The sequence below is a fragment of the Tupaia chinensis genome, unplaced genomic scaffold, assembly GCF_000334495.1.
Source record: "Tupaia chinensis unplaced genomic scaffold, TupChi_1.0 Scaffold000515_1, whole genome shotgun sequence".
Taxonomy (NCBI): Eukaryota; Metazoa; Chordata; class Mammalia; order Scandentia; family Tupaiidae; genus Tupaia; species Tupaia belangeri.
The window spans coordinates 2,694,280-2,713,392 of NW_006160028.1; the positions used below are offsets into that span (position 1 = coordinate 2,694,280).

The 19,113-nt window shown below is 37.5% G+C and overlaps 1 protein-coding gene across 1 annotated transcript in view; it reads right to left on the reverse strand.

Moving 5' to 3' along the window:
- Positions 1-440: 440 nt before the first annotated feature.
- Positions 441-19,113, reverse strand: part of TPRG1 (tumor protein p63 regulated 1) — a 147,522-nt gene continuing 128,849 nt past the window's right edge. The window contains exon 5 of the mRNA XM_006156725.2: positions 441-1,531. Within this exon, the coding sequence (XP_006156787.1) occupies positions 1,337-1,531 (195 nt within the window). The 3' untranslated portion in view covers positions 441-1,336. The remainder of the gene's footprint in view (positions 1,532-19,113) is intronic.

The window sequence follows — 19,113 nt, forward strand, 5'->3', positions numbered from 1 at the left end:
AAAAACTGCAAAAGGAAATGAACCACTGAAAGTTCTTGATCAGGGAGTGATATGATAAGAATCTGGAAACTTAGCACAAGATGGATTAGAACAGGGTTAGCCTTAAAATAGGAATTCCAGTTTAAAGCCTATGGCAATAATCAGGTGAATAGAATTAAAAATTTGATCTAGGGACCAGCAATTGGTGTAACGGCTATGTCGCTGGACTCCCATGTAGTTGACCGTGGTTCGAGTCCCAGACCCAGTGACTTAAACTCACGCTGGGCGTGTGTGCCCAAGATCCTGAGAGGAGAATGGAGGAGACGGGATTACAACACAGTCAATTCCCCTGGGGGTGATTTCTCACTTTCTGTTTCTCTGTCTCTCTCTGTCTTTCTGGCGAGAACATGCACCCTATAGCAAAAACCTCTCAAAAAAAAAAATTGAGATCCATGTATAATTTTTTTCTTAATACGTATTTTGCCTTAATTGTTTAAACTCTCCCTTGTGTGTATTGCTTAGGCTTTCTCCAGGCCTTTCTCATTTTTATATGGTTATGCTGTATTTGCTGCCCTATAGCAAAAAATCTCTCAAAAAAAAAAAAAAAGAAAACTGATCTAATAATATATGAAAAGGAAAAGGAGTATATGAACAATTTTGAAAGAATAACCCTGAATTTAACTTCTAGACATTGGGATGCAATGCTAAGCCACATACAGACATGGCTATATGGGGTATGTTTGGCAAGGAATACACAGAAATAAAAACTGATGGTTTTCAGGAATGGATGACTGGGGTCACAAAAATTTCACAGAGAAATCTAGAATCCTGTAAATGCTGAGTGGGTGCAGCCATGGGATCACTGATGTGTAGGTGGCTGGCAGATGTTAAGTGGAAAGTTACACCTTGGAATAAATACTGGGGATGAGAATATACATTTGGAAGTCATCCCCATAAAAGTGGTAGCTAAAATATCAAGAATTCTCCAGTGAAGAATAAATCAGGATCTGAGGGCTGAAAGCCAACACCTAGAAAATGCCTACATTTAAAGAACAAGAGAAACAAGAATTCAGAGAGTCTGCCCTACATTTATGACCAGGTGTGCATTTGATAGTTATTCGATGGGATCATTGTTATTTATTTTCCAGTTTTAAAGAAGTGTGGTTAGTCTTCTATGAGGACTAAAGTATGTATCTATTACCCCAATTAAGCTTTTAAGTTTCCAGAAATACTAAATACTTAAAACCATGTAGTACTTTTAAAAGTAATTAATGATTCCAGTCCAAAAATATGGTGGCTGAAGCATAATTCTCAATAATGACATGACTATGGATGATGTTATGTACCAAAAAGAGGCTCAAAACCCAATACTCCCACGGGCGAGGGAATAGCCAAGTTTGTTGCGGTTTCCAATGAATGACATTAGTCCTGTGTAGGTCTCAATCAAAATGGGTTCAGTCAACACTGTCAGTCTCTTTCCATTTCCAGATCCAGCAGAATTCTTTAGGGCATTCTGGATGGCTGGAACAAGCTTAGATGTGAATCCAGACAACTGAAAAAGAAAAAGAGAAGGCACAGTGTCAGTGAATGTAGAGTAGGTTCAGAGACAATCACCCTAGCCAGTCTTCGTGACAGTTGGCCACTCTCCCTAGGGCTGCCCTTCTTAAACATAACTTCTCAGAATAGTTAACATTGCCTCTGTTAGACTTCTAATACATTAATCAGTTAATTACTTATGTACATACTAAAATTATCTGCCTTGTCTTATTTATTTTCCATTATTCATAATTTGTACAATGTTAAGGAGTCAATTTAATAAATATTTGCTCATAGTCTATTATGAATCAGACACCTGTTGAGTGATGCTGCAGTTTTAAACATAAATAAGATACAGTTTTGACCCTCAAATAAAACTCTACCATTCTATAATAGAGAATCTAAGAAATTAATGTGAACTCGCAACAACATATACGGTTTACTAAAATAAGCAACAAAAGAAGGCATAAAATACTAAAGGAACACAAAAAGAGAAAAATATTATACATGATTAGAGGATCTGAAATGACTTCAAAAGGAGACTGAGACTATCCTTAAAAGTTTAATGGGATTTCAGGCCAGCTTTTGGCTTAGTGGTTAAAGTGGCTAGATCCCATATGGCTGACTATGCTCTTCAACTACAGGACCTGATGACTCTAAACATGTTGGTACTTGTGTTTGCATGACTGAAATTTCAAAAGGAGGGAGAAATGGAGGAGAAGGGATTGTGGTGTGACCATTCCACATGGCAGGGTGCTTTCTCATTGTCCTTACATCTTTCTCTGTCTCTCTCTAGTGAGCACACATACTCTCTGGAAAATTATATTTCAATAAATAGAAACGAGATTCAACAGCTTAGAGAGAGACTACTAGCAAGCTTCTGTCTTTTTCTAGCCTAGTATCCTTTCTATTATGTGAAATTTTTCTGAAAGGAGTTCCTAGACTACCTGCCTTTGGAGAATCATCTTTCACCTAGTTCCTATTGTTTAAATAAAGCTGTTGTTAAACATGACTTGAGACTAACCAATCAAAGGAATCTATTCCTGGTCACAGGGATGGTTGGGTTGTGGGAACATGGCTCTTGTGGTTGCCGAAGTAGTAGAATATAAGACTAGAGGTATTCATGGTCACTTTAGGTGCACATAGTGAAGCTGAATGAGCACAAAGTCAGCAAAGATGAAAGAAACAGGACTTGGAGAGAGATGAATTCTTAATATAGTGTTTTAATTGCTAGTTAGCCTCTTATGTATGTATAAGTTAAATGACTTAAAAAAGATTCTTTCTTGGTCAAGACATATTAAATTGGATTTCTTTACTTGCCATCTTAAGAGGAGGACAATTTAGGGAGTATTCCAAATAGAGATATAAATAAGGATATATACATAAGTAAAACTCATATGTTCGTATTTCCAGTAAGGCATTTTATATAAATTATCTCTTTTCAATAAAGATCTATCAAGTAGGTAAACAAAGTATTATAATTTTTATGTTAGAAATATAGAAGGCACTGGGACCATCAGGTGGCATGGTGGTTAAGGTATTGGACATTCCCACATGGCTGACCACGGTTCAAGTCCTGGACCTGGTGGCTTGCTTTCTCACTTTCTCTCTCTCTCTCTCTCTCTGGTCAAATTAAATAAATGGATAAATAAATAATAAAATCAAATAAATAATTCTTTAAAAAAGAAATATAGAAGGCACAAATTATCTGTTGAACATATTGCACATGACAATATCTTTAACTGGATTAATACACAGTGTATTCATGCTGGGAAAATTCATTTGCATGCTGTATTTTATACAGAGTGACTGACTATATAAAAGAATACTAAATTTAAAAAGTAAAATACAAAAATAAATATAGAAGGCAAAGGAGTTTCCTATAGTCACTTGACTTCATACATCATGGTAAACAAAAAAATATAATTAGGAAGAAGGGACTACCCACAGTGAGATCCAAATCCCTTTCCTAGGCAACTGGCCCACTAATCTAAGTTAAAAACTCTTAGAATTTATTCCAAGTTCAGTGCTATTTATAAAACAACTTGTACAAAGGGATTATTGTTCTTCCAATTTCCCCCTGAGGAGACCAGTTTTGCTTAGATTGACACAAGAATATCTACTTGTGATGACTCAGTGAATCTCAGTAGGAGAAGCCTGTACTCTTCTTTCACCATAATCCAAAATTCCATATTGGTTTTATCTCTCTCTTTTTTTTTTAATTTTGTCATATTGTCCTTGGGCAAACAATTTCTCAGTTTTAGGTTAGTTTCCTTATCCATAAAATAAATTTTAAATAATCTAGAATTTACAATGGATCTATCATTCCTAAATGACCTAACCCAAAAGCCAAAAAGAGATCACATGAATGAAATTGATGAAATATACTACCTCTGTGGCATTATATTTCAGTTCTGGTTCTGTGCCTCAGTTTGTTCTTTAGAAAAAAGGCTTTGAAATCTATGGTTTTAAATATAATATCAGCGATAAAAGAAACAAATTAGTGGCTTTGATCATAAAATAAGAAAAAGTTTACTAGCATACATCAATATCTAGGGGTTTTCAAAATAAACCAAGGTATTTTTTCCTTCTATTTTTCTTGAAAGTAATATTTTCCCAATTGGATAATGTCAAAATATAAAACTTAACAAATTCCTTGACTGAGGTCAAAGATCCTAGCTGACAGAGAGTAGGATTTTGCTTATTCTCCAGGAGTTTCAGTATATAGTGACAAAAACAGACAGATGATGGCTCCTACTAGCTCCAGGACCCAGCATCCTCAACAGACCTTGGCAGGGATATACTGAAATAAACTACAGCCACAGTTTAGAGATGTTTAAAGTGAAATGATTGTAGCAAAACACATCCTTGTTTTTAGTGAACTCTACGTGCTTCAGTGGACTGAGTAAGATAAGCAGAAAAGTGTTTTCTTCAGCTTCCAAAAAGGAAGAAGAAGTTAATAAGTTGGGCCTTTAATCACTGTGTTTTGAAATCATGAACTTTCGAGATCGAAAGTGTTCTTGAAGTTTATCAATTCCAGAAACTTGTTAAGTATTATAATCACCCTTGTCACATCCTCAGCACGAAGTCCCACTCATGTACATAGACATTTCCAATGATGCAGAACTCACTGCCACCAAAACATGTCCATCCCATCACAGTGGAGAGTGGGGACTTAGGATTAGGGGAAGAGGGTCAGGTATGTTTCCTTTGGTGGTAAGACCTTAGAAAAATTGTTTAATCTCCACCGAGCCTTAGTTTACTCAATAGAAAATAGGAAAATAATAATAATAGCAAGAATAGGAATACCAAGCTCATAGTATTTTTGGATAAATTTAAATAAAGTATTCAAAATATTTTATAATCTGTATTATACATATATGTATATATATATTATATATATATATATATATAATATATATATATAAAATCATTATTTATAAGCTTGAAAAATTTTTAACTTTCTTAGTTCTACAATATGGTTTCCAATTCCATTCTTTGAATTCTTTAAAATGCACTATGGGTCCAAGAAAGCCATTTAAAAAATAATAATATGCCTTTTCCTTGTTGTTGTTGTTGCATTCCACTTGCTCATTTTTGTTTTGTTTCAGAGAGGTTTTTGCTTTAGGGCATGTGTGCTGACCAGAGAGACAGATGGAGAGAGAAAAAGTGAGAAACCACACACACACACACACCACCCCCGCAGGTGGTGGCAGATAGCCACACCACAATCCCTTCTCCTCCATTCTCCTCTCAAAATTTTGGGCATGCACACACATGCACCCAGCATGAGTTTCAAGCGACCAGGTCCAGGATTCAAACTGTGATCAGCCATGTGGGAGTTCAGTGATTTAACCACTATGCCACCTGCATTTCCTCATATTTTATTGGTGATTTTTTTTTTTTGGAGAGATTTTCACTGTAGGGCACGTGCGCTCGCCAGACAGACAGAGACATAGAGACAGAAAGCGAGAAATCACCCACCAGGGGGGATGGCCACGCCGCAATCCCTTCTCCTCCATTCTCCTCTCGGGATCTTGGGCACGCACGCACACGCGCCTGGCGTGAATTTTAAGCCACCGGGTCCGGGACACGAACCGCGGTCGACTACATGGGAGTCCAGCGACATAGCCATTACGCTAACTGCTGGTTCCCTTTTATTGGTGATTTTTGAACATATTATTTTTTATTTATATTTAATCACTGTACATTCTTACATCATATGCTAATTTTTCCCAATCTGAGTATAATGTATATTAATCCTTTCAAGACATTACCATACACATTATCATTAAGAGATAACTTTTCACTTTGTGTCTCTTAAATGGTCTTTCTTCCCTTGATTCCTCTGCTCCCATCCCCATCTATACTGCCTCTAGTCTCTACAGTTGCCTTTCCCCTCACCCCTTTCCCTGCTTTTACACCTTTCAGTTTTTCAGTTTTTGCTATAGTGTGTGTATGTATGTGAGTGTGTAGTTTTTCATTTTTATTTTTGTTTGTTTTGTTTGTTTGTTTTGTCATAAGGCACATACACTCACTGAAGAGACAAAGAAAGATAGTGAGAGAGAAAGTGAGAAATCACACACCAGGGTTGCTGGTCACACTACATTCCCTTCTCCTCCATTCTTCTGGGATTTGGGGCATGTATGCACATGTTCCAAGCATGAGTTTCAAGCAGCTGAGTCTGGAAACTTGGTCAGTCATTTGAGAATCCAGTGCCTTAACTGCCATGCAACCCACTGTCCTCATGGGTCTCAATGTTTTTCACAGTTGAGTAGTATACCATAGTGTATATGTGCCACATTTTTTCAATCCATTCACCTGCTCTTGGACATGTGAGTTGATTCCACGTTTCAGCAATTGTGAATAATACTGGAACACATACTGGATGTAGAAGTGGTTTTCTGCCTATTTCCTATCCTTTGGGTAGATACCCTGGAGTGGAAGTGTTGGGTCATACTTAAGAAAAATATGGCTTTTGTTAAGTAACAGAGTTTCTTGGAGGCCAAAAGATATTTTAAAATTCTATTCAGAGACCATAACTTCAAAATGCATGAATTGAAGCTCAAAATATCTTCTCCCAGAGAGAATTATTAACTTTCCAGTGGAGAAACCCAGCATGTACCATCTTAACCAAATGATCAAGGTTAACGCCACCAGTAATAAGACATAAAGACATCAAGACCCCACAATGTGATGCAGTGAAAGGACACATCATTTCTGAAGTACATGTCCCTCCAATAACAGAGTTTTAATCACAAGTAAAATAAAATTGAGACAAATTTTATAAAAAAAACTGATCAATGTTTTCTAGAAGTTGAAAGGTCATAAAAGCAAAAGGAAAATTGAGAAACCATCAAAGATTGGAGAAGCATGAAGACATAAAGTAACTAAATATAATATCTCTGGAACATTGAGTACAAAATAGTAAACTTGAATAAAGTCTGCAATTTAATTAATAGTAGTTTACCAATATTTAATTTCTACATTTTGATTACTATGCTATGATTAAGTAAGTTGTTGACATTAGAAGACACTGAATGATGGGCAGGTTGAAATGCTACCACTGGGGGAACCAGCAGTTGGCATAATGGCTATGTCACTGGACTCCCATGTAGTCAACCACAGTTCAAGTCCCAGACCGAGTGACATAAACTCACGCCAGAAACGTGTGTATGTGTGCCCAAGATCCCAAGAGGAGAATGGAGGAGAAGGGATTGCAGCATGGCCATTCCCCCTGGGGAGTAATTTCTCACTTTCTGTCTGTCTCTCTCTGTCTTTCTGGCAAGTGCACACACCCTATAGCAAAAACCTCTCTAAAAACAAGAAAGAAAAAAAAATAGAAGAAATGCTACTATTAGGTTGTTGAAAAAGTTGTGCAGTCATGCATATTTTTCTTTGTTTTTTCATGAAAAATGCATCATGACTTTTCCAATAACCCAAAATTTTTGAGATTTTTTTCTATAAATATAAAATTATTACAAAATATAAACTTTAAAACCTTGATTAGAAGAAATCCTAAATATTAGCTTCTATTATTATTGTAGTCTTCCAATTAATCAGAATATAGATTAAAAGAAAAAGGTTACAGGACACTGTTACCTTATTTCTCATATCTCAATAGCTACAAATATAAACTTATGTTAAACGTATTTATATTTATATAAGCATTAGAAAATTTTTATTAAGAAAGTGTTTTCTGACACATTAAGACAATTGGGGAATTATATTTTTTTTCTTTCTTTTTTGGGGGGACAGAGGTTTTGCTATAGGGCACGTGCACTCACCAGAAAGACAGAGAGACAGAGAGACAGAAAGCAAGAAATCACCCCCCAGGGGGATGACCACGCTGCAATCCCTTCTCCTCCTTTCTCCTCTTGGGATCTTGGGCATGCACGCACCGGTGTGAATCTAAGCCACTGAGTCTGGGCCTCAAACCGTGGTTGATGATGTAAGAGTCCAGTAACATAGCCATTGCACCAATTGTTCGTCTCAAGGAATTATATTTCTAAAACAGTTAAAGGTTTTTAAATATTTTCCTTTTCCTATTTTTCCCCCATGTTTTTGCCATAGGGAGCATGTACTTGCTTGAGAGAGACAGCGAGAGAGAAAGTGAGAAATCATCTCCTAGGGTGATGGCCATGCTGCAATCCCTTCCATTCTTCTCCTGGGATTTTTGGCATATATGCACATGCACCCAGTGTGATTTTCAAGCCACCAGGTCTAGGACTCAAACCACAGTTGACCATGTGGGAGTCCAATGCCTTAACCATCACGCCACCTGCTGCCTCCTTGTTTGTTTGTTTGTTTGTTTTTTGAAGAAGTTTTTTTGCTATAGGGCGCATGCGCTCCCCAGACAGACAGAGAGAGACAAAGAGACAGAAAGCGAGAAATCGCCCCACAGGGGGCATGGCCACGCTGCAATCCCTTCTCCTCCATTCTGGGGATCTTAGGCACGTGTGCACACGCACCCAGCATGAGTGTTAAGCTCCCGAGTCCGGGATGCAAACCACGGTAGACTACATGGGAGTCCAACGACATAGTCATAACACTAACTGCTGGTCCCCTCGCTCCTTGATTTTTCTATTTTTTTTTTTTTTTGAGAGGTTTTTACCATAGGGCGCGTGCGCTCACTAGACAGACAGAGAGACAGAGAGACAGAAAGCGAGAAATCACCCCCCAGGGGGATGGCCATGTCACAATCCCTTCTCCTCCATTCTCCTCTTGGAATCTTGGGCATGCACGCACACGCGCCCGGCATGAGTTTCAAGCCACCGGGTCCAGGACGCAAACTGCAGTCAACTACATGGGAATCCAGCAACATAGTCATTACGCTAACTGTTGGTCCCCAATTTTTTCTAATTTAATTTTGATTTCTTCTGTGAAAAATTTTCACTAGATGGATTCTTTTCTATGCAACTTTTATAAAAATATTTTTTGATTTTGCTAATTTCAAATTTAATCATTATAAGTTTTCTTCTGAGATTATTACTTTTTAAATATTTTTTATGCCAAAAGGCACATGTGGACATGAGGGAGAAAGAAAGAGAAAGCACCCCGTCCTCCTAGAACTTGATCATGTCTCAATCTCTTCTCCTCCAGTTCCCAACCCATCAGGATCTGGGCATTTGTCCATATTGTTGGCATGTGTTTTCAGGCCAATGGGCCAAGACTCAAACCCTGGTCAACCATGCGGTATCTGGTTTCCTCTGCATAGTGCCCAACCAGTATAATATGGGGCTGGCCTTATAACTTTTAATATTTTTATTTTCCTGAGTGTGGTTTTAGTTCTTAATGAAATGTTGTCAAATGAAAATTAATTTTATGAAGTTAATACGGTTAGCAATAATATTTAACGCTAGTGAGACTAACTTTCCTCAGGTCAAATTTTGGTTCTTAATGTTAGAAAAAATGTGTGGTACTTTAGGGTTTTATCATCTATGTAAGTTTACCAAGTGCTATTTTAGTTTTAACTGTTTTAATTTTTTATGTATGTACAAAGTATTTTTTATCAGTATTAATACTAAAGGGAATTAATTCTCTGTATCCTTCACAGGTAAAAGGACATCTAAAATCATTGAAAAAACATTTACAAGCACCTACACTATACTACACTGGCCTTCAGGTGAGCATTATGAATAAATAGTCGAGAATCTTCCTCTCATGGAGCTTATATTCTGGATCTTGGAAACTCATATGTATATGTCCAGTGTGTTTCCCAAACTGATGGGGTCAAGACTCCAACCTCTATTTTAGCCATGTGGGTTTTGACTCCACCAACCACCCAATGACAAAGCCAGTCCTGACATGGTTTTAAGGAAGAGTTCAATGTTGTATAACTTTTATTTTAAAAAGGTGATCCTGGGGCCAGGATTACTGTGTATGCATGCTAGATGGAGAACTAGAGGAGGAGAGAGAGCAGCATGAATATGCTCCATGGGGTGAGGGGGTGGTTTCTCCCTCTGTTTCTCTGTCTCTCTCTGATGAATGCACATGCCCATTAGCATTTTTTTAAAAAGGAAAAATTGCTTGCTGCTGTGTGGAGTCAAACAGAATGCTGTCAGGTTAAGAATGGAAGTGGGAAGACAAGTTTGGGAACTACTTCTCTCAAATACTGAGAGAGGTATTTTTGACATAGAGTTATCATGTGGGCATCCTATTAACCAAGCCTCCCAGTGTGCCAGGACCATAGGCAGGTACAACCATGCCTGGCCTATTTAGTTTGGGCTGGGAATTGAACTTGGGCCTCCTAGGTGGCCTTAGCCAATAATACACAGCAGCACCCTTCTGCTTGTGCCACTGTAGCTGTGTAAAAATTTTATTTAAAAAAAAAAAGTTTAGTTGTTTAATAGAAATCACTAGATTGAGTTGCGTAGAAACCGCTAGTACTGATAGTCTATGATTCAGTGCACAAAATCTGTAGCACCCACTTTCATTCAAAAAACCAAGCTTAAGAAACAAAATCAAATTCTATCCATGCTATAATGTCTTCTCACATAATCAAAGTCAAAATTAGCATTTTCTGTTGTAACATTTCACTTATGCCGCCACTAAAATATTTTGTTCAGTTTTCTGAGAAATAGATTCACAAATGTGGCTGTCCCTACAACTAAATCAGCTTTCTTCGCCTTGAGACTACCACAATATGGGGCCAAATCTACTTTGAGTTATGGGAGAAAATGTTGTCTGCACTGTAAAATGTTAAGTAGTTTCCCTAGTATCTACCCGCATCCACCTCAGATGTGACAACCAAAAAGTTATCTAGACATTGTCAAATGTCCCATGGGAGTAAAAGTTCCTGCTCTTCAGAATCACTAAACTAAAGGAAGTATAATGTTATGTAACATGAGAATTGGGATCAGATAGATCTAGTCTTAAATTGTAGCTCTGGCTCACTGGCTGTGTGATCTTAGACAATCACTCTAAATTTTTAATTCTTTTCCCATAAACTAGGCTAGTTGCAAGGGTTAAATGAAACAAGTTCATATATAAACTGTGCCCATGTGTGCCCAGGCACACACACTTGTATATCACGGAAAGGGTTAGGGAAGTGGAATTAGAAGAGGCTGGCATTTGAAATCATATTATAAATGTCATAAAAGAAGCAGGGAACCAGCAGTTAGCGTAATGGCTATGTTGCTGGACTCCCACGTAGTCGACCGCGGTTCGCGTCCCGGACCTGGTGACTTAAAACTCACACCGGGCGCGTGTGCGTGCGTGCCCAAGATCCCGAGAGGAGAATGGAGGAGAAGGGATTGCGGCGTGGCCATCCCCCCGGTGGGTGATTTCTCGCTTTCTGTCTCTCTGTCTCTCTCTGTCTGTCTGGCGAGCGCACGCACCCTATAGCAAAAAACCTCTCAAAAAAAAAAAAAAAGAAGCTTACTGCCAATAATCAATAAGTGCTAATTGTTTTCATCACCCTCATCAGATCTTACTCTTCTAAAAGCCAAAGAACAATTCATCTCAACATTTTCATTGTCAGCCCTCTAGATTATCAAGCTGCCTCTTCATAGACCAATAAACATTTGTCAAATTGAATTATTGAATGCTTCCTCAGTCCTCATTTTAAGCTTCATTTCATGAGAATCCTCTGTGGCTTCTGAGTCTAGGGGCTGGGAAAAAAAATGTTGACACTATTTCATACTCAATGAACTTGGCATTTCTTTAGAGTCAGATGCACTTCATTTCCAGACGTCTCTGGAAGCCCTCTCAAAGCAAAGGGTGGGGACGCGCGTACAGAGACGAGCAGTACATTCAAGGAGAGGCAGACAAAAGGCCAAGTCCCCAAGCTGGCTCTTGAGCATTTCAAACACCTGAACTCAATTTGTGTGACAGGAACGCTGTGTCATCTGATATGAATGCCACCAGTCACATACTTTTCTCTAAAAGCTTTTATACACCCACCTCTGTCTCCCTTTTTTATTCCAGTCTCAAAACGAAGGGTCAAGTTTTAACAACTCCGATTACACAGGGGCTGTGCATTGGTGAGGGCCAAGTATAGCAGCACACATGGGAGGGGGCGTATTCTTTTGACTTTACAGCAATTATTTGCCAGCTGACTGCTTGGGCCTCTGGTTTGCTTCAGGTGCAGTCTGCCAGCAGTTCACTGCCTAGAGTCTCAAGTTTTCCTTATTACAACCATCACTTGCTTCCTGTTTACCCTGGGTAAAGAGACCGGGTTTCACGCCTGCAGGCCCACATTCCTCAGGAGAGCAGGTTTTCCAAGACTTTGGGCTACGGTTTCCTTCCTCCCTGTGTAGGGAGGGAAGCATCTCCTTATTAAAAAAAAAAAAAAATCCCAACTAATACCAAATACTAGAAACCACTTGGGAAGTCACACTGCTGGACAGAATGTGTATTCTCCTTGGACGTTTTACCTGGAGTTATCTTTATAGAAACTTTTAATCATGAATAAATTCACATGTGTAGAGAGAAATAAGAGATGAGACAGAAGCTTTTTCTTTAATACACAAGGGAGGTTCCTCCTCATCCTAGTTTCCATCTTCATTCTTTTCCACTCCCCTAACCCTACTCGTTGAACATACACACACACACACACACACACACACACACACACACACTTAAACTCCAGCTAAAATGACTTAGCCTTTATTCAAGAGCATTATATATACCTTTTGGCATTTGCAGTTTTTAACCACAATTTCTATCTAAAATATCCTTTCTCACTTTCTTTGACACTTAATCCACTCATACCTTGAATTTTATATCAAATGTCATCACATTTGTTAACTTTTGGACTTACCTGCTTCTTCTTCTGGGCTCCCATAATACCTTGAGAATCCTTCTATAAACAGTTTTAGCATATTAACTTATAATTTGTTTATTACCTTTCTGCCTCCTCTCTCTACATCAAAAGTATCTGGAGGACAAAATTGTATTCTTGGTATCTCACGTTACTATCACATGGTCCATTATGTGATATTAAATTCCAGGTAGGGACTTCCTGGATATTTGTTGAGTTGATAGGAAGGGAAACCAAGAGACTGAGGATATAAAGTTAAATTTGATTGTTAGAACATTGGTTCATTTTGATAATTTTGTTGAAAAGAGGGGTAAAATATGCTAAGAAAGTAAAAATTGTTTCATAGATCACTTTGATTTGGCTAATCCAAACAATAGTAAGTTAATCATTGATTAATTCACTATTATTCACCACCTCTGGCCTTAGTCACTGGTTCTTCCCAGTCATAATCTCTGGATAATCCAGGAACCCAGCAAAGCAATGATTTTTAAAAGGAAAGGTAGGCTACAAGTTACAAAATAAGTAAATTGAGGATAACTGAGCTAGGATTCAATGTATTCTATAGCATATTAATATCAATGAATATGAATGCACACACACAGTCTCTCTTTCTCACTCTGTATTAATCATCTATTGTATCATTTATAGAAATAATATAGAAACCTAGTGCTTTATTAAGAATAGAGGTTTAGGGACCAGCAGTTAACATAACGGCTATGTCGCTGGACCCCCACGTAGTCAAGTCAAGCAGTTCAAGTCCTGGACCCAGTGGCTTAAACTCATGCTGGGCACATGTGCATGCATGCCCAAGATCCTGAGAGGAGAATGGAGGAGAAGGGATTGCAGCATGGCCATCCCCCCTGGGGGATGATTTCTCACTTTCTGTCTCTCTGTCTCTCTCTGTCTTTCTGGCAAGTGCACGCGCCCTGTAGCAAAAACCTCTCCAAAAGAAGAAAAAAAAAAGTAGAGTTTTATTTGACTCATGATTCTGATGGCTGGATAATCCAAAGACACAGACAGGCATCAGGCTGGCTATATTACAACACAACCAACAGAAACAGGATGGCATGTGTGAGCAGAGAGAAAGAATTGGGGGTAGTCTTCCTTTTATAGCAACTCATTCTTATGAGAACTAACCCTTTCTCCCAAGAATTATAACTCACTGGGTCTTGTTATACTTTTGGGAGTAATGTCTTCATTCTCCAGTCACCACCCACTAGGCCTCAGCTCCTAAAGATTTTATCACCTCTCAATGTCATTGCACAGAGACTAAATTTCAAAATATAAAACTTTCAAGGACAAACCATTATCCATTATTGTTCTCTCCTTCTCTGTCTCTCTTGCATACATACATACATGCACACACACACATATGCACACACACACACAGAGAATTCCTTTAGGTTTATACCAATTTGCCTGAAAATATAAGCAAATCATTTGGGTAAGTATGTAGAGTTATGATTGTATAACCTTAGTCAATTTATTTAATCCTTCAATAATGTGTCCTATTTTTAAAAATAAAGACAATTGTTCTGATCTTATAGGATTTAGGTAGTTTAATTACATGAAATTATCTTTCAAATGTTAATAAATGAAGTAAAATTTTATAATAATACATGAGATAATTTTAATGTCTTATAATATTAAAATTATTGCCCAAAATACTACCATTGTATACTTTCACAATTATTTTCTTTTTTAAAAAAGTTTATTTATTTTATTGTATTTATCATCTTTTTTTCCTTTTTTAACAAGAGAGATGGAGAGAAAGCAAGCCTCCAGGTCTCCAGGTCTGGGACTCAATCTCTCATAGTCAGCCATGTGGGAGTCCAGCACCCCAGTCACCACCATCCCACAACACCCCACAAGTGTTTTATGTGAGTAACACAAAGTGTATGAATGAACAAATGGGAAAAGTTGATGATGTGGGGAGATAAGAAAGATTGCTTTCAAAAAAGGCCATTTGACCTAATACTTGCCAAGTATGGGTCATAATAAAGGAAAAGGAGAAATCATGTCTTTTGACAGAGTGTCCTACAAATTTGATAATGAATTTGCAGATCCAGATTAGGAGACTCAGAGATAGTATACATTTCTAATAGGAATGTAATTGTGTACCTTAACACTCCTTTCGTGGGTACCTTCCTGACCAATGAACCCCAAGACTGCTCTGACCCAATGTTGTATGACCTGAAACCGATGTAACCAGCTCAGCGTTCTCTGCTGAGCTTCAGGCTGAAACTCTAATGGCCTGACGACTATCTTAAGCCCACACTCTACGGATAGTTCAAACTCAACATATCCTAACCTAAACCTCCAAACCTACACTTCGTCCAGTTTTCCTCATTTAAATGAATGGAATCACCATCTATCCAAGCCAAAAACCATGCCATCTGTGACTTTCGCTTATTTGTCACCTTCTATAGCCTATTTGTTACCCACTTCTGTTCATTCTTTATCCTGAATAACTCAAAATGTCCTCATCTCTCCCTCCTGACTGCTGCTAACTTCACTTAGGCTCTTCCATCTGTTATCTTGTATCTCAGCCATGATCCTTATAGTGAGGGATTTATCAATTGAACTCCAGCTAAACTGAATTACTCTTTATCTCAGAACATGCTGCACATGTTCATCTACCTTCACTCTTTATAACAGGATCCAAACTTCCATTTTTTTTAAGATTTATTTAATTTTATTTATTATTTATCTGGCATAGGGCACGTGCACTCACCATAGAAAATGAGAAAGCAAGCTGCCAGGTCTGTCTGGATCTTGAACTGCGGTAGGCCACCTGTCGGTCCCCACATTTCTATTTTAATCAAGTAACCAATCGTTTTAAAACCTTTTCATTTTTACCTGCCACCTCTGTTAAGCAATGCCTTCCGAAAAGGCAAGACTCTCATCTTAGTTGTGTTTGTATTCTTATCAACAATCATAATGCCTTCACTTTGAGGATGTCAGAAAATGTTACTGAATAAAGAAATGTCAGGTGCTGTAGAAGAAAATAGTCTGGATAAGAAGAAGTTTGAATATTATGCATATATTTTTAAATAATAAGTTACTGTATTAACTTGTAAAGAATTTAAAATTTTTGACTGTGTGTGATTCAGTTCTGCATTATTCCTTCTCCTATGCCACAATAGGTTTTTGGTTTTTTGTTTTTTTGTTTTTTTTTTTTGAGAGGTTTTTGCTATAGGGTGTGCGTGCTCGCCAGAAAGACAGAAAGAGAAAGAGAGACAGAGAGATAGAAAGCAAGAAATCACCTCGGGATGGGGGTGATGGACACCCTACAATCCCTTCTCCTCCATTCTCCTCTCGGGATCTTGGGCACACACGCACACGTGCCTGGAGTGGGTTTAAGTCACCGGGTTCAGGACTCAAACCATGGTTGGCTACATGGGAGTTCAGTGACATAGCCACTATACTAACTGCTGGTCCCCCTAGGTTTGCTAAATTTAATTAAATTGCTTCAGATATGTGGTGTAGTTCTAACTTTCCCCCATATTCCTCTACTAATTCCCATTTCGTTTATAAGACACATGGAAAGAACAGTTTATAACATCCTTTAAAAATCTTATGTTATGCCAAAATAGTCACATAAAAGAGATTCTAGATCCCCCAAATTATCTTTCTTCTTATTCCTTCTTTTATATTAATATAACTGGGTCTTAATCAAAGCCAATCTTGGAAAATGTTCTACACACAGATAATATTGTGACATAAAAACCAACAACAAAAGAGAAACGAAGATTCAAAGAACTACATCAAAGTATTTATCATCTCACATCCCAGATGGCAGATGGAGATCATTTGTTTTCCTAGAGAGTTGGGACATGGGGTGGCCTTTGAAAAAGAAATGGCTTAACAAATGAAAGTGCCAGACAGTTGCCAGAAGGGGAAAAAAGACTCTAGAATCATAAGTTGAAAAAAGTCTTCAAGGAAATACACTTAAAGGATCCACAAAGTGGTTGATTGAATGAAAACCAGCTAACCAAACATTGATCATATTCATATGAGCATGTATGTGTGAACACACACACACACTCACACGTGCGTGCGCGATTCTTACTTCATCTAACAAGAGCTACGTGAGCTTCAAGTTTCCGTTTTATCTTTTCCAGTGTGAAGATGATGGCAAAATGTAGGTATGTAAGAATAACTATTCCATACTCCCTTCAATGTCTCACTTTTCATCTTCTTTTCTAAATTATTTGATTTTCCTAATATGTATCAAGTAAAACAAAGCACTATCAGGTACTAAAATGATATGATGTCATTTCTCTGTAGTTCATAAAGCCTGTTCTTTAATCCCTCATCCAGAATTTCTTCCTGCAAAGGATACTCAGGGAATTAGTAGTTAATGCATCAGGTATAAGGAATAAGCAAAGGCATGGCTCAGAAAATAATGCATGTAATAACTAAGGCAGTTGTTATTTATTTTGCCTTAAAATAAAACACAACTACTATTAATTCAAAATAGATATCTAATTTTTAGAGCCTGATTTCCATTAATAGAAGGAAAGCCTTTGGGAGAGAGAAATGTCTTTGGGAAAGTAAGTGATTAAGCTCTTTGACTTGAATTAACAAATATTTTAAAAAGAAATATAAATTGGTCTGAATTGTTAATAACAAATAGTAATAGTAATAATAAGATGTGCATTTGGGTAGGGACAAGAGAGGAGAGAGGACTATGGAGCAATGTGCTAGAGTATTATTATAATTAAGGACAGTTAAAATCAGGGAGGTCTGCTATTGCATTTGGAGTCAGGGGCATTAGGATGCTGCAAACTCCTGTTCTATCTGCCTGAAGTCTACAGGGAGTTTACTCTCACATAAATGCCCTTGTGTAGATGTTATGCGTTTCTTACTGGTTTTCATAGTTTTTTGTTTTGTTGACCTTGGGTGGTGAAGAATCAAGCTACGAGCTGATATTAATGCTTGGGTTAGGGGCTGCATAATAGGAATATCACATGACTAGTAACATGAACCACACGCTGAATAAGTTCAGTGCTCGCAGTAGTTAGGAGCCAGAGTTAAACATACCATAGCTCCTTGGACAGTTGCATGAATCTTAATCATCTCATTGACTTTTCCTGGGAGTAAAATAGGATTCAAGCCAAATTCACCTATTACCAAAAAGGAGTCTTCAAAAAACGTTTTGAAAAATGTGGATTATGAAAAAAATTATTCATAGATTTAAAAAAAAATTTCCCACCAAAATAAAGTCATAAATGTTTGCACCAAAATAAATTCTATTTTTCCATGACTTTTGAAGGCCCTTACTATTAGAGAGAATAAAGACCCCATCCAGCATCTAACTACATATATTTTCCATAAAAATTCATGAAAAAAGGATTTTTTTTTTAAAATTTATGCAAAGTTTGTTCATAATAAGCATTTTCCAAGAACTCTTTGAAGATCCTTTTATGCTGCATCACTTACTTCTATATAGGAGACTTATCAATTTAAAATAGTTGTATGTATACACACACACACACACGTCAATGAATAGGTATGTTTAAAATAATGCAGGAAATGTACTGCATACCATCCAATCACAGAAATACCTTAGATACACATTACTAAGATTTGACTTCAGAGCAAATAAAGTGTGATAGATAGCTCCTTATCCACAGGGGATGCTTTCAAAGACCTCCAGTGAATGCCTAAAACCACAGAAAGTAACACACCCTCTATATATTGTTTTTTCCTCTCTATATCTATCTATAATAAAATTTAACTTTTAAATTACTCACAGAAGGTTGACAAAAATAATAAACTAGGACAATTGTAAGATGACAGTGTAACAAATGTCATGAGAATATAGTCTCTTTCAATATATTTAGTTGTACTGTGTTCGCCTATTTTCAGGGGTGTGGTTGGCAGTAGGTAACCGAAACCACAGAAAATGAAGCTGCAGATAAAGAGTGATTACTGAAGTTAGTCCTCTGTATCCATGAGTTTCTCATCCATAGCCAGTCAAGAGGTCAAAAATGTTCTGTTGCTGCTGCTGTGTAGCATATAATAGTTAGGCCTACAGTGATTAAATCTGTACAGAACAGGTACATATTTTTTCTTTGCTATTACTCCCTAAACAATAAAGTATAACAACATTTACTTAGCGATCGTGTTGTATTCGGTATTATAAGTGATCTAGATATGGTTTAAAGTATAAGGGGGGATGTGTGTAGGTTATGTGTAAATACTACACCATTTTTTTTCACTTTCATATTCTTTTTTCTTTTTTTATTTAAGGTTTTTTACCATAGGGTGTGTGCCCTTGCTGGAGAGACACAGAGAGAGACAGTGAGAGGGAAAGTGAGAAATCACTC